Source organism: Mugil cephalus, chromosome 20, assembly GCF_022458985.1.
Source record: "Mugil cephalus isolate CIBA_MC_2020 chromosome 20, CIBA_Mcephalus_1.1, whole genome shotgun sequence".
In the NCBI taxonomy this organism is placed as follows: Eukaryota; Metazoa; Chordata; class Actinopteri; order Mugiliformes; family Mugilidae; genus Mugil; species Mugil cephalus.
The window spans coordinates 5,496,093-5,508,386 of NC_061789.1; the positions used below are offsets into that span (position 1 = coordinate 5,496,093).

Sequence of the window (12,294 nt, forward strand, 5' to 3'; positions counted from 1 at the left end):
AAATTAAAGACAAGTAAAAACACGCAACTGCTAGACATACGACAGATTTCACTGGAGAAAAAAAAATAAAAAATGTTTGGAAGAGCGGGTAAACAAGGGAAGAAAAAGAAACTCTGCAACAGTATTTTAGAAATACTCAAACAGAAGGGACAAAACATTAGGGACACCCTCTCAAGAGATCCTTGAGGGCATCAAGCTCTGGAGGCTAGTTTTTTGTAGCTTTGTTAGCTTGTGTGCTCACACTATGAGACGTGAACAAATAAATCAGATTCCAAGTTGTATTTTTTTTTTTTTTTTTTTAATTTCTACTACTACTACTACTACACATATTTCCCCTTAAAATTTTTGCTGACCTCCGTGTACAGTTTTAAGGATGACCCTAGAGTGTAGTCTACTCAGCCAACGTTTGCAGATTAGCTATCAAACAATCAAGAGAAAACAGGAAGTAAAAGAGATTCTGGGAAATGTGTGCAACCATCATACCAAAACATCACAATTAACAAATTAGTGGTATTTCTAAGATATGTTTAACTTCCCAACTTTATGGAAGAGCATTACTAAATTATAGGAGTGCAACTTAAATGTGTGTTAATTAGCAAGTCTTGCAGTTGCATCCATCTCCCCTGTGTATGAATAAATGTGTTCCCGTATTGTCTTCAGGTCTGTTTGACTAATTCTGTGTTACAACTTCCTCTCAAGTGTCTATTGGACACTTCATCCATGGGAACCACATTTATATCAAATTATGTGATATAGAAACATTCAAAATGGGTCAAATTTGACCCTGAGGTCAATAGGAAGGTTTTAAAAAAACTATTGAGTGGGTTTAGCGGATGGGGGCCTTCAGAGCAGCATCCACCTCCTCCTCAGTCAGCAGCGTGTGCCACTGGGCAACAGGACGTCTGGGGTTGGCCAACATGTCGGACCAGTGGCGCAGCCCAACGCCCGACGCTCCGTAGCCAATCCAGCACTTGCCGATGGGGTCGTTGCTGCCCAGCTTGTCGTAGTCGTACACGGTGATCAGCACCTGGAGTTTCTGTGCGAGGAGACGGAGGAGGTTCAAATGTACTCTTTCTTATACTATTTGTTTGTTTGTTTGTTTTTACAGTTATACAAATCACCAAAGCAGCACTGCATTATTGAAGAGAACATGCTAACAGCTCTGGTAGATCAGCTAAATGCTAATACTTACAAGCTAACATTTGCAAAAAAAGACAATGCTAACATAATCCTGCCTTTAGAAGGCATCATGTTTACCACGTTCTCCATCCTCATATTTTAGCATGTTAGCCTTTCGCTTTTTAGCTTTTTAGCATGCTAACATTTGATAATTAGCCCTTAACATGAAAATGTTGAGATTAGGGGAATGGCTTTTGTTCCTTCAGCAAACAAACGCAACTCAAATTCAATGTAAACTTGTTTACATTGAGTAGTTTGAGATTGTATCAAAGTTTGACTTTGCCGACATTTTACAGATGTGTGACATGCGCAAAATGACGAAAACATCACATGACTGATCAAAGATGAAAGGTGTCTTGTCTAATCAGCATAGTGGTTGATATTGTTTTTACACTCTTATTATTAAAGCAACGGCTTAATTCGTAAAGTTTGTCATATCCACTTTTGCTGTTGTGCTGTTTAGCCTCATAGTAGCCGATCTTGAGTGTTTTTCCAGTGGATCCTCTGTTCCTTTGGTTCTAGTGTCTATGGAAAGTAGGGGATTGTATACAAAGTCCCCCACTATAAACAGGAAGTGGTTAAACTGTGTACAAACCTGGATCTGGGAGAAGGGGATCTCGAAGCTGAAGCTCTCATTGAAGTAAGGATTCAGAGTGTTTTGTTTTACCGACGTCTTCTTCTTCTTGAGTCGCTTGCCGTTGTGCTGTAGCACCACCTTAACGAAGGGATCTGAGAGAGAGGTATGATATGTAGATTAGCCGAGCCACCGACTAAAATTTCAATCTTTAGCGTAAGCGTGCAATTAAAGTATGCGTCTTCACCTGACAGTCCTCCAACGTCCATCTTCTTCAGATTCTTGGCCTCCATGATGTTGACCGTCAGCTTACCGGCCGTGGGGACGTAACGAAGGGAAATACAGATATCACCCAGTTTCTCTTGCTGTCAGGGGCACAAAAAATTATATTTAAAACATTTAATATATACATATCAGTTTAAACGTTGCTTGTCTTGATGGATAAATAAAACATGTACCTCCTCTTTTTCTCCTCCGACCAGATCCTTCCATTCGTGTATCGGCTGTCCGAGGTCTATAGAGTTCATCGGGATCTTGATTTCGCCGATGACATCGTGTTTCCCGAAACGGTCAAAGTCAAATACTTGCAGCACCAGAGTCTGGCCACCCAACTCGCTGTAGGGAATCTAGGGAGAGAAGGAAAGTATTAAGGTTTCAAATGTTTCACACGGACAGCAGGACTAAACAGATTAAGTGTACACACCTTAAAGGTGAAGGTCTCATTGAAGACAGGACAGAGGTTCTTGCGCTGGACTTTCGTCTCAAACTTCTTCTTCTTGTCCGGCAGCATGTAGACTTTGACGTAGGGATCTGAGGTCCCACCTATGTCCATGGCCGGGAGGTCCTGCGCTTGGAGGATGCCTACTACCAGCTGCAAGAGGAGGATGAGGCGGTTATTTAAAAAGCCCTTCCTCTCTGATGCTGGCTTCATCGATTCCAGTGAGGTCATGTGAGTGAACCTACCTGATTATCAGTAAAGTTATAATCCAGTGAGTACTCCAGTTTGCCAAGGAACTCCTTCTCCTCCTCCTCCTTCTCTTCTCCTTCCTGGAATTCAAACATTGTTCTTATATTTATTCTCATTTGATGCCGCAAAGGATCACAATTCCAGAAATGTCCAAATAATTGCTGCGTTCAAATGTACGAGATGGTCTCTGTTTAAAGCCGCGACTCCCCACCAGTCATGTAGAACTGAAGAAGCTACTCGGATGAAGCATCTTTTGATATATACCATAGTCTGGATGACTGGGAACCTTCAGAGAACATCAGAAACTTTCAATCGTGACAACACTGGAAGTTGGCTTCCATAAGCCACCAAGACTGGGAATATCAATATTTTCCTCAGACATTTTATAAAATTACAAATAACAGTCTACTCGACTAAATAACAAGAATTTAAGATGATGCAAGTCAATGGGCACTTCGAGTCCCTTCTGTTTTATGTAATTTAGGAACTGTGTGCATCGAGATAAACTGTCACTAGCCCAAAGTATTTTACAAACCCAAAACAGCGTCTAATCTCAAAATGACAGCAGCTATCATCCCATCTCATCGTGTCTACCCTGGGCACGCTACAGAGGTTGTGCCAAGTTTAAATTCCAGTCATTGCTTGTCTCGACCTGAATAAAACCTGAACAGCTGGGGACAGTTAAGCAGTGATTACGATCAAACTCCATCTGTTATGTTTGACATGTGGAGGGAGTAGGAAGCCAAAATGGAAAACCCTGCTCCCAAAGGGATATTTCACCATTATCTATTTTGTGGGCCAAGAGCTAAAATGACAACACTGATGCCAATCATTAAATATGATACTTAGCTTAGCACGAAGATTACCAACAAAGGAATGAGCTATTTTTCTTACCTTATGACACAGGTGTCAAACATACAGGCCCATAAACAGCCCACCAGAGGGTCTGATGTATTTGCAAAATGTGAAAATTACATAGAAGACTGCATTTTTCTATGAAAATAACTGCTGTCCCTAATTTGTCCAGTGTTTTAGTCAGAGAAGTGGAAAGAACACAACACTGAGACCAAGGACTAAACACCAATGTGCCCAAATTACACTTTTACCCTAATTTACTTGTTCTTCTAATTTAATTTAATTTATCATTTAATTTTATAATTTAATTCTTGTATTTTTATTTAATTTTTATATTGTTTATTTAATTTCAGAATTTAATTTAATTTATAATTTTAATTTATATTTTTTTATTTCTTTTTTTTTACATTTTCTAATTTAATTTGGTTTCTATTTTTTTTTTTTTGCTCCTAATTTACTTGTCATTCTTTGCACTAAAACAACCCAGTACAACATTAAAATTTAATGAATTGTGCTATTGAATTGCGCTATTACATAACATGTAATAAGATAAGTTAAGATAAGATAAGATGTGCCTTTATTTATCTCACAATTGATGTTAACAGCAGCAAGATGGTTGTGCAATAATGAACAACCGGACACATCTTAAGAAAAAGAAATGCAATATTGTGTTATTTCCCCGACTCTTACTAAAACTAAGAACAGCAGTTACTTTTATTGAGAAAAATTGCAGTTAATGTCTTCTGTGTTCTAGATGCCAACCTTAGCCACCAATCTCTCGCAATAAAAACACCCCCCTCAAAAAACAAACAAACAAACAAAAAAAAAAGTACCACAAACACTCGCCATTGTCTTGGAGCATCACACCAATGGGGCCACCAAGCAGCACAAACAAAAGAACTCCTCTTCCATATCCCTTTCTCACCTTCTTCTCTTCTCCATCCTCTCCATCCTTATCCTTCTTCCTTCGCCCTCGTCCTCCTTTCCTCTCGCGGGCCTTCTTGGGCTTCTTGCCCTTGTTGATGCACTTCTTGTAGATGCAGAACCCCATGCAGGCGACGAGGGCAAGGACCACCACCACAATGGCACCCACAGCCCACATGGGCACTGGAGCGAGAGGAAAGAGAAAGGTAGTTCTTGCAAAAGAGCGACGGTGATGCTAACTGGATGAGGAGGCTAGCATCAGGTCTAAATATCTAAATATCCCTAGTATGTGCTCAGCAGTAATTTAAATAGTGCTTGTTACCAAGTGTTGGCAAACTAACTGGATAAACAAAGAGGGTAAAGAAAGCTTTAAGTCAGCATGTTAGCATTTAGCTTAAAGCACATCCTTATAAAACTCCTAGCATGATTGTATATTGTTAGCCTAAGAGCATAATTGCCTGAGCCATATTTGAATGTTTTCAGAAAACATTTTAGCATGCCCATTATATATTTTTTTTATTTATTTTTTTTGTTTGTTTATTATGGTAACAGTAAGTCAAAAATTAACTGAAGCAATTATGCTATTAGGCTAACAACATCTCATCATATAACTCTTACCAAAATTTGGTAATAATGATCATATAAGTAATTATACTTTTATAATATTCATTATTTTTGTGATATTTTGGCGCATTTTGGCTTCCATACCTTTGGCAAATTTGCCTGAACAGACATTATGTAAGTGAAGTTCCCTTCACGTTCCCACCAGGATGACTTGTAATAATACTACACAATAACCCTTCTTGTCTGAAAGACACGAAAGTTTTGATACATGAGATGGACTTACTTTTGAGTTTATGATCTTGAAGAGAAGAGCACGGTGAGAGAGGTGACATGAAGAAATGAGAGAGGACAGGATTAAAAAAACAAAAAAAACAAATGATTGATGGGAGTGTTTTGATACCAACGGTAAGGGGATGAAGTTTGGAATGAAGAACTAGACGTTTTCTTTTATCTCTTTCTCTCTTGTTTTTTTTTTTTTTTTTTTTATTGACGTGCGACACATGTAGGCCTTACTTGGCAGGTGTGTGAGCTCATTGAAGAACTTGTTCTTCATGCTGGCAAACTGGTGGCTGTTGTGGTGCGATGGGGCTGGAGGCGGCGGCGGCGGCTTCTCCTCCTCCTCAGCCGCCCGGCGGAGTCGCAGCCCCGCCTCGTTGACCAGTCGCATGGTTTGCTCTGCAAAAAGTCAAAAGAAAAACGATTCACATTCAAAGCTAAACGGTGCATTAACATGTTTTCTTTTTTTCTCAGAGCTATATCCTCCCCCCTACACGTCTCCCTTTTTCAAATGTGTCCTTTGGCGAACTTCATCCTCTTTGGCCTTCCACCTGGCGGTAATCTCTTTAATCCTCTCGTCTCACTCCACTGAACACTCACTCTGTCCTCGGCCCCAAGCTTTATTCTGCCAAGCTCATTGAATATACAAGAAAAATAAGTAAAACCAGCAACAAAAAGATGTAAAAAGCTTTAAATATGTGTGTTGCATTCGAACTGCGTTTCCCTCTGAAATTAAGCGAAAAAAGAAGCACAGTTGGGCAGAAAATTACGGCAACAAAGTGAAGGGCCTCAAAGGGGCGCACGTCCTAGAAGAGGCTAGCAAGGATATAGTGGCAACAGATAGTGAGCTGTGGCACAAAATACAGATAAATAAAAAACCTGTAGCAGCACAAAATAGGGAGGAACTTGCCTAAACTTAGACTGAGTTAGTTGTTTGGTGCATGATGCAAATACAAAGTTCCCTGAACGTTTACCATCGTGGATCCTAGCCCCAAATTCACCAGCATGAGAACGTTATGTAAATGCTTGTTGTTTGTGTGCTACTCGGCAACTGTTGCCTACAAGCTAACAAGCTAACAAGGCTAACAGCTTGACAAGCTAATGGATGATTAAGTTAATGTTAGAAGTCGTAATAAAACAGTGAAGCTGTTGGTATTATCTAGGTTTTCATTACATATAAAACGTATGAAACATGATTTCACTTGTCAGCAAACGGTAACAAATAGGCAACAACGGAAAAGAAGTTAGGTGATTTATCTGGGCGTGACAACAAGGCTAGCTCCCACCAGAAGGTCCAGTCGTTAATTACGAATTACTGTGTTTTTCTAATTTTTATACTAAGAGTCTGAAAGAGAGATCTCTTGAACGACTTTTTTTTGTGAGTGCGTGGAGAGAAACTGAAAAAAAGGGGGCTGTTGTTGCGCACAAAAGATTCCTTCTTGCTCAACTACAAGTTTTTTGTGCTCGAGTTTAATTTTTCCTCAAAACGTAGTTTGTGTGCTTGCTCAAAACGTTTTTCTGCGCTCATGTTATTATACTGCTCGCTCATAAGTGAGGCTCAAATATAACTACATACATTTTAACTAACAATTGTGAACATAACACAACATTTAGACCCAGGACTGAACCGTAGGTGGCAGCAATGCACCACATTTACACTTATTGTTCTTGAGGCGTTGCAGGTTGTTCATAATATATTTCGTAAAGGGAAAGTTCATTAAATATTCTTCCCTTTTCCTCCTTCCTCCCTAAGTGTTGCTTGCAAAATGCACAACTGGTCTTGACTAGTAACCGTTCTAGTAGCTAAAAGGAATCCATCCATCCATTCTTCCTAAATAATAATAAAATAAATACATTTACATTATTAATTCCAGCTTTTATTCCATTTATCTTCTTCTTCTGCTCCTTAGTTTTAGCGTTTAATGAGAAATGGTTTGAATTGAACTTATTAAGACTTTAAGCAGTGTGACAAATAATAAAATAAAGAGCAGGTTTTACCTTCTGCCTCTGTCACCGTGGAGAAAAGCAATAATTAAATAAAAAAAAAAAGGAGAAGAATAAGCGGAATAAAAGCTCAGTTTGTGGTGATCATGCCTTATTCTTTGAGGACTTTTGCTTCAGGGACCTCCAGCTGTCAGTAGTTGCAGTCGCACACATTTTCATCCCTCGTCCCTCCGTCGCTGCACGCAGCAGTGTAACGAGATTAATTGCCAGAGGTAATCCCAAAATCCGAGGCTTAAACAAATTAAGGACAGTTCGCCTCTCTGGGCGTCCGCCCCCTTTTCTCCTCCCACCGCCACCACTCGGCCTGTTGTTCATCCTCCATCGTGACAGCTGACGTAGCGACAAACCTCCACATTGACGTACACTTCATACACATCCTGCTACATATTTACGTAATGAGATTTGGTTTAGGTGGCAGGCTTGGTTACGTTGACCTTTGTTGACTCTTATGGATTAGAGATTAGAGATGGAGGCCTCGATGCTGTATTTATTTACATAGAAACCTAATCTTCAGGCGTAAGAAAAATATTTAGTAATTTCTGTAATTGATGACTTTTAAAAAATGGATTTAGACTAGAAAGCTTTTATTCTTTATCTGGAAAATCCAACGCTGTCAGTAATGTCCACTCTGATCTGACTAAATACTAAACCAAGGAAGAGTGATTTTACAAAACAAAATACCATTCGATTATGTAATTTAACTTTTTTGCTTATTTCACTATGAAAGGTCAGAAAATCTCCTGTGAGTAAGTACTTTTGACAGTTTTTTCCAGACTAGACTTTATCTTTCAATATCGGGTAGTTATTTAGAATTTACTGCTTGGTGTAAGAGTGTAATAAGCTCCCTGTAGAGCTACATAGGAAATTACTCAGCTTTCAGAAACTGTTGCAAATTTTCAGATGATGCAAACCGTGGCGTAGTTACAAATCAGTTGCAAACCCATGCACATTGTATGTCCTGCTTTGCAAGATATGATCATATCAGAGGTGACTTGCCAGTCCATTAGTTACCCTAGTGAAAACAAATCTTTGTGTATGGTACGATCTATTTATTTAGCTGTGTTTTCATTTTGGAGGTTGTGGTTGTGGTCAATGAGCTCACACACATTCATTTCTATTATCATTATTTTTGACAGTAAACTGTCATGAAATAAGATTCATTGCAGGATATTGATATCATCTTTGCGTAACAGCACACACCGAATTTATTATTTTTTATTTATTTTTATTTTTTTTTGCATTGTTCTGCATGCCCGGGCCGTGTGTGTACTTTTGCACAATACATCATTCCAGATTGAGCAATGAACTCCCCCCAAAAATCACACATCTGATTTCTGGGTCGCTGCGGATTTAGACCGAACTCAGAGAACAGCCGAGAACTGACGTCAGAGAACCAGGAACCTGGTCGTGGATGTGTGTGTGCGTGTGTGTGTGTGTGTGTGTGTGTGTGTGTGTGTGTGTGTGTGTGTGCGTGTGTGTGTGTGTGTGTGTGCGCCTCTGTCCAGAAACTGGAGACTAGACTAGTGGAACAAAAATCCTCCCCAAATAATTTATCACTGACCTATTTAGAAATCTAAATACCAAATAAATAAATAAAATGAGTTGGAAGATTATGTGGCGAGAGCTCTGAGGGAACGCTTCAAAATAACAGATGCCCATCCAAACTGAGATAATAAAAAAAAAAAAGAGGCCTCCAAGTAATATCGGCTTGTCAAAACAAGTCAGCGGTTTCTTCAGTTCTGACATATTTAACAAAACTCACATCATGAGCAACAAAAGAAAGAGCCACCGAAGCCTACGTGTCAAGATTCTGCCTCGTTTCAGTTGACTCCTTATTATGTAAGAAAGGCTTAACGCTGCCAGTCACTGCACTTTATTAAAAAAATATTTTAAAAAATGTTGCGTAAGTGAAAAAAAAAAAAAAAAAAGAAGAATAAAGGGTCATTTTGTGGTCTTGATTTATAATGTCACTTATACGTCCTTATGCTAATGGTGGCTATTGGTCAGTCCTCCGGTCCAGACAGAAATATGTTGATTATTATGCAGTGTTTAAATGTTGTGCAGACATACATGGTCCACAAAGTTAGAAGTGTGCTGACTTTGATGAGTCTAAATTTTACTATCATCATCAGATCGGACCTTTAATTTGACCAACACCCTGTGATTTGCACTAATTAGCAAATGTTAGCTTAAACTAATGCATGCTAGCATCGAGTCTTGACTATTTTTTTTTATCCACGCTAAGAGATATTGCGAGAACTTTAGTAATCCCTGAACATTTACCATTTTAATTTGACTCATTATTGCGTCTGATTTTTTTTTTTAATGCTCATTTAGCATTTTTTTCCTGTTGCTCTTCCTCGTGTTTGTTTTTATATAATTTGTACATAATTTCCCATGTCACCCATCGTGACGAAGTCCTAAGTGGGCGGAGCCTGCGGTCGCTATGTTGGATGAGCTTTGCTCCGCCCACACACGGATATTCCAAATATGGACATGGAAGGGGGGTCGTGTTGGGGCGGAGCTAAAGCCGTCTGGACGTTAAGACCCGCCCACCCAACTCTACACTACCTGTTAGCTCAGACTATTACCTGTCAAGGTAGAACGCCCTTAATTATGCAGAATTTTGAACCTTAATTAAAAAATAAGCGATCGAGTTGGAAAACAATTCGCCCGCCTGTACAGTTGTCATGAATAGAGAAATAAATGATTCATACCAAAATCGTTTTCGTACCCGGCTGTAAACATGTTTAATAATGCTGTAAAGTTGGTCTTTTTAACAAGGGGGTCACTGTGAAACCCAGCAGTGAAGCCAAAAATATCAATTCATCCGTCATTAATTGGTTTGTTTGATTAAGTGTCATAAGCCCCGCCCCCTTCCTTGTTAGCAGACGGGAAATCAGAATGAGCGAAACTAGATTTGAACACTTGATGACATACACTGTCATTAAAGCCTTATCGTAGCCAAAACTTCGAAAAAAACATCGACACGATTAGAAGAGTGTAATGTATCTGAGGTCTACATTACCATTACCAGCCACCAGGCGGCGACAAAGATATTTTAGCTTCATTTATGTGGAATGTCCTTATGTATGGTCTATCTGAGAGAAAAACAATATGTTTCCGGTGTTTTCTAAACTTGGGGTCTTTTACAGTTTTTCTGTAAATTCACAGCTTTGTATAAAAATCTTCAAGATGAGAATCTGCATTTTGACAAAAACCTCAACAACTAACATTGGTGCTATAGAGAAGTATGGCACGTGCCTTCGCAGGAACACAGACACTACAAATAGAGGTGTATTAGCCTCCTGTAATCCACTTAAACTAATCTTTGCCACTTTTGAAAAACACCGTCACACTATGTGTAAAAAGGTAATGGTTTCTTCTCTTATTAGAAACTTCCTCAGTGAAAATGTTTGATCAAAAAAATAAAGAACAGCGTAAAGATTAGCCTTGAAGTCTAAAAAGTTACTCATTTTCATTAACACTGTGACCCTGTGGCTGCTTCTTACCAGATTTTCAACACAAGTAAAATACTGGTGAGCACACACAGGCGTACGGGGGAAAGAAATAGGAGGAATATAATGTAAAATTAACAGAAAATTAATCAGAATCATTTTAAAAAAAAATGATAAAAATGCCAAATATTTTCAAGCCTAAGCATATTTAATATGTGCTGTTCTGCTCCCAATGAGTTTAATTTTTATATCTGTATGCTTCCAACTAGTGGTACAATAGAAAAACAGCTATTTTCTAAGCCTATTTCTAACTATACCAATGAAAGAAAATCAAAATTAAAAATAATAAAATCTAATACAGTGAAAAGTAGACTATAACTCACCTGATTTAGCTTCAGTACTTCTTACTTTTTTGCCTTTTGTTGTTGTTATTATTTTGCATCCAAATGTACTCCACCAGAGATTCACCCCGACTGACTAAATACAAGTCGTTGTGCGCAACTCCATCCCCCCCTCCCCCATCCGTGTTAATCTTTGCAATATCCCTCACTGCCAGCTATTTACTGTCCACCTACGCTGCAAATAAATAAATAAATAACACGCCAGTCTTTTCCAGACAATTTGTCTATTGTAGTGTAACTAAACTTGTTTTTTTTTTGTAATTCTGTCATACACTGGTGACTGGTATTAGAAGAGGAGCGATTATTTTACACTGGTGGACGTTTTTTAAAATTTATTTTAAAGTGAGTGATTGGACCTTACGCATATTACGTGCAGTTGACTCTTTGGGCTCTCATGTCTTCACTGTATCTCAGTGGGTGGGTTTTGACCTGTTCGCTGCTTAAATTATGTTTTAATTACAATATTTAATGGTTAAAATGGTTGAATTCTCACTTTTAAAACATCACATAACCTGACCAGTGGAGTAGTTTTGAAGCTCAGTGTGGTGGGTCTAGCTGCCGCCATCTTGGCAGTGCCTGACTCCGCCTCCTCCTCATGGCTAATTCAAAAATAAGCAAAGTAGCAAAAGAGGGAGCGTGAAAGAAGCCGACGTCTGGCTCGGCAACTCAAAGCGGGCCATGACTTTTATACATAACTTTAACCCTTTAAAACCAAATGTGTCTACTTTATTATAAGGATTACGGTAGTAACGTCAATAATCTTTGAACTGTCTTAACTATCTTACAAAATTATAAATAATATAAGAAATTAATTAAAGAAATATATACTCATAATGTATTTAAATAGGTTCTTAAAATACATTTTGCTTTTATTTTAAAGAGGCCTGTAACTTTCTCATTCACACATGAATTTTAGACTTAATGTTCTGGGGAGTTTATGCTGCACATCAAACACTAAATTAGAAGCCAAAGGATTTCTGAAACTGACACAAACACCTTCTGGGTGTCTTTATACTACAGCTAACTTTCTAGCAAAGCTGACTGAACTGTCGGCAATAAAAATATATATATATATATATATATGTTGAGCCA

General features: G+C 38.6%; 1 protein-coding gene across 3 annotated transcripts; it reads right to left on the minus strand.

The window, feature by feature from the left end:
- On the minus strand, positions 1 to 11,299 carry syt5a (synaptotagmin Va). Of its 3 annotated transcripts, none has more exons than XM_047572380.1 (10): positions 11,185 to 11,299; positions 5,577 to 5,738; positions 5,347 to 5,361; positions 4,501 to 4,682; positions 2,717 to 2,800; positions 2,457 to 2,624; positions 2,212 to 2,379; positions 2,001 to 2,118; positions 1,775 to 1,908; positions 1 to 1,036 (listed from the first exon to the last, which is right to left on the minus strand). In XM_047572380.1, exons 2-10 carry the CDS (start codon positions 5,728 to 5,730, stop codon positions 827 to 829), a joined length of 1,233 nt encoding a protein of 410 aa, XP_047428336.1. In that variant the 5' UTR covers positions 5,731 to 5,738; positions 11,185 to 11,299; the 3' UTR covers positions 1 to 826. The 3 variants fall into 3 exon arrangements, with proteins under 3 accessions (XP_047428336.1, XP_047428335.1, XP_047428337.1); XM_047572379.1 differs by lacking the exon at positions 11,185 to 11,299 and adding an exon at positions 7,338 to 7,509; XM_047572381.1 differs by lacking the exons at positions 5,347 to 5,361; positions 11,185 to 11,299 and adding an exon at positions 7,338 to 7,511.
- Positions 11,300 to 12,294: the final 995 nt, after the last annotated feature.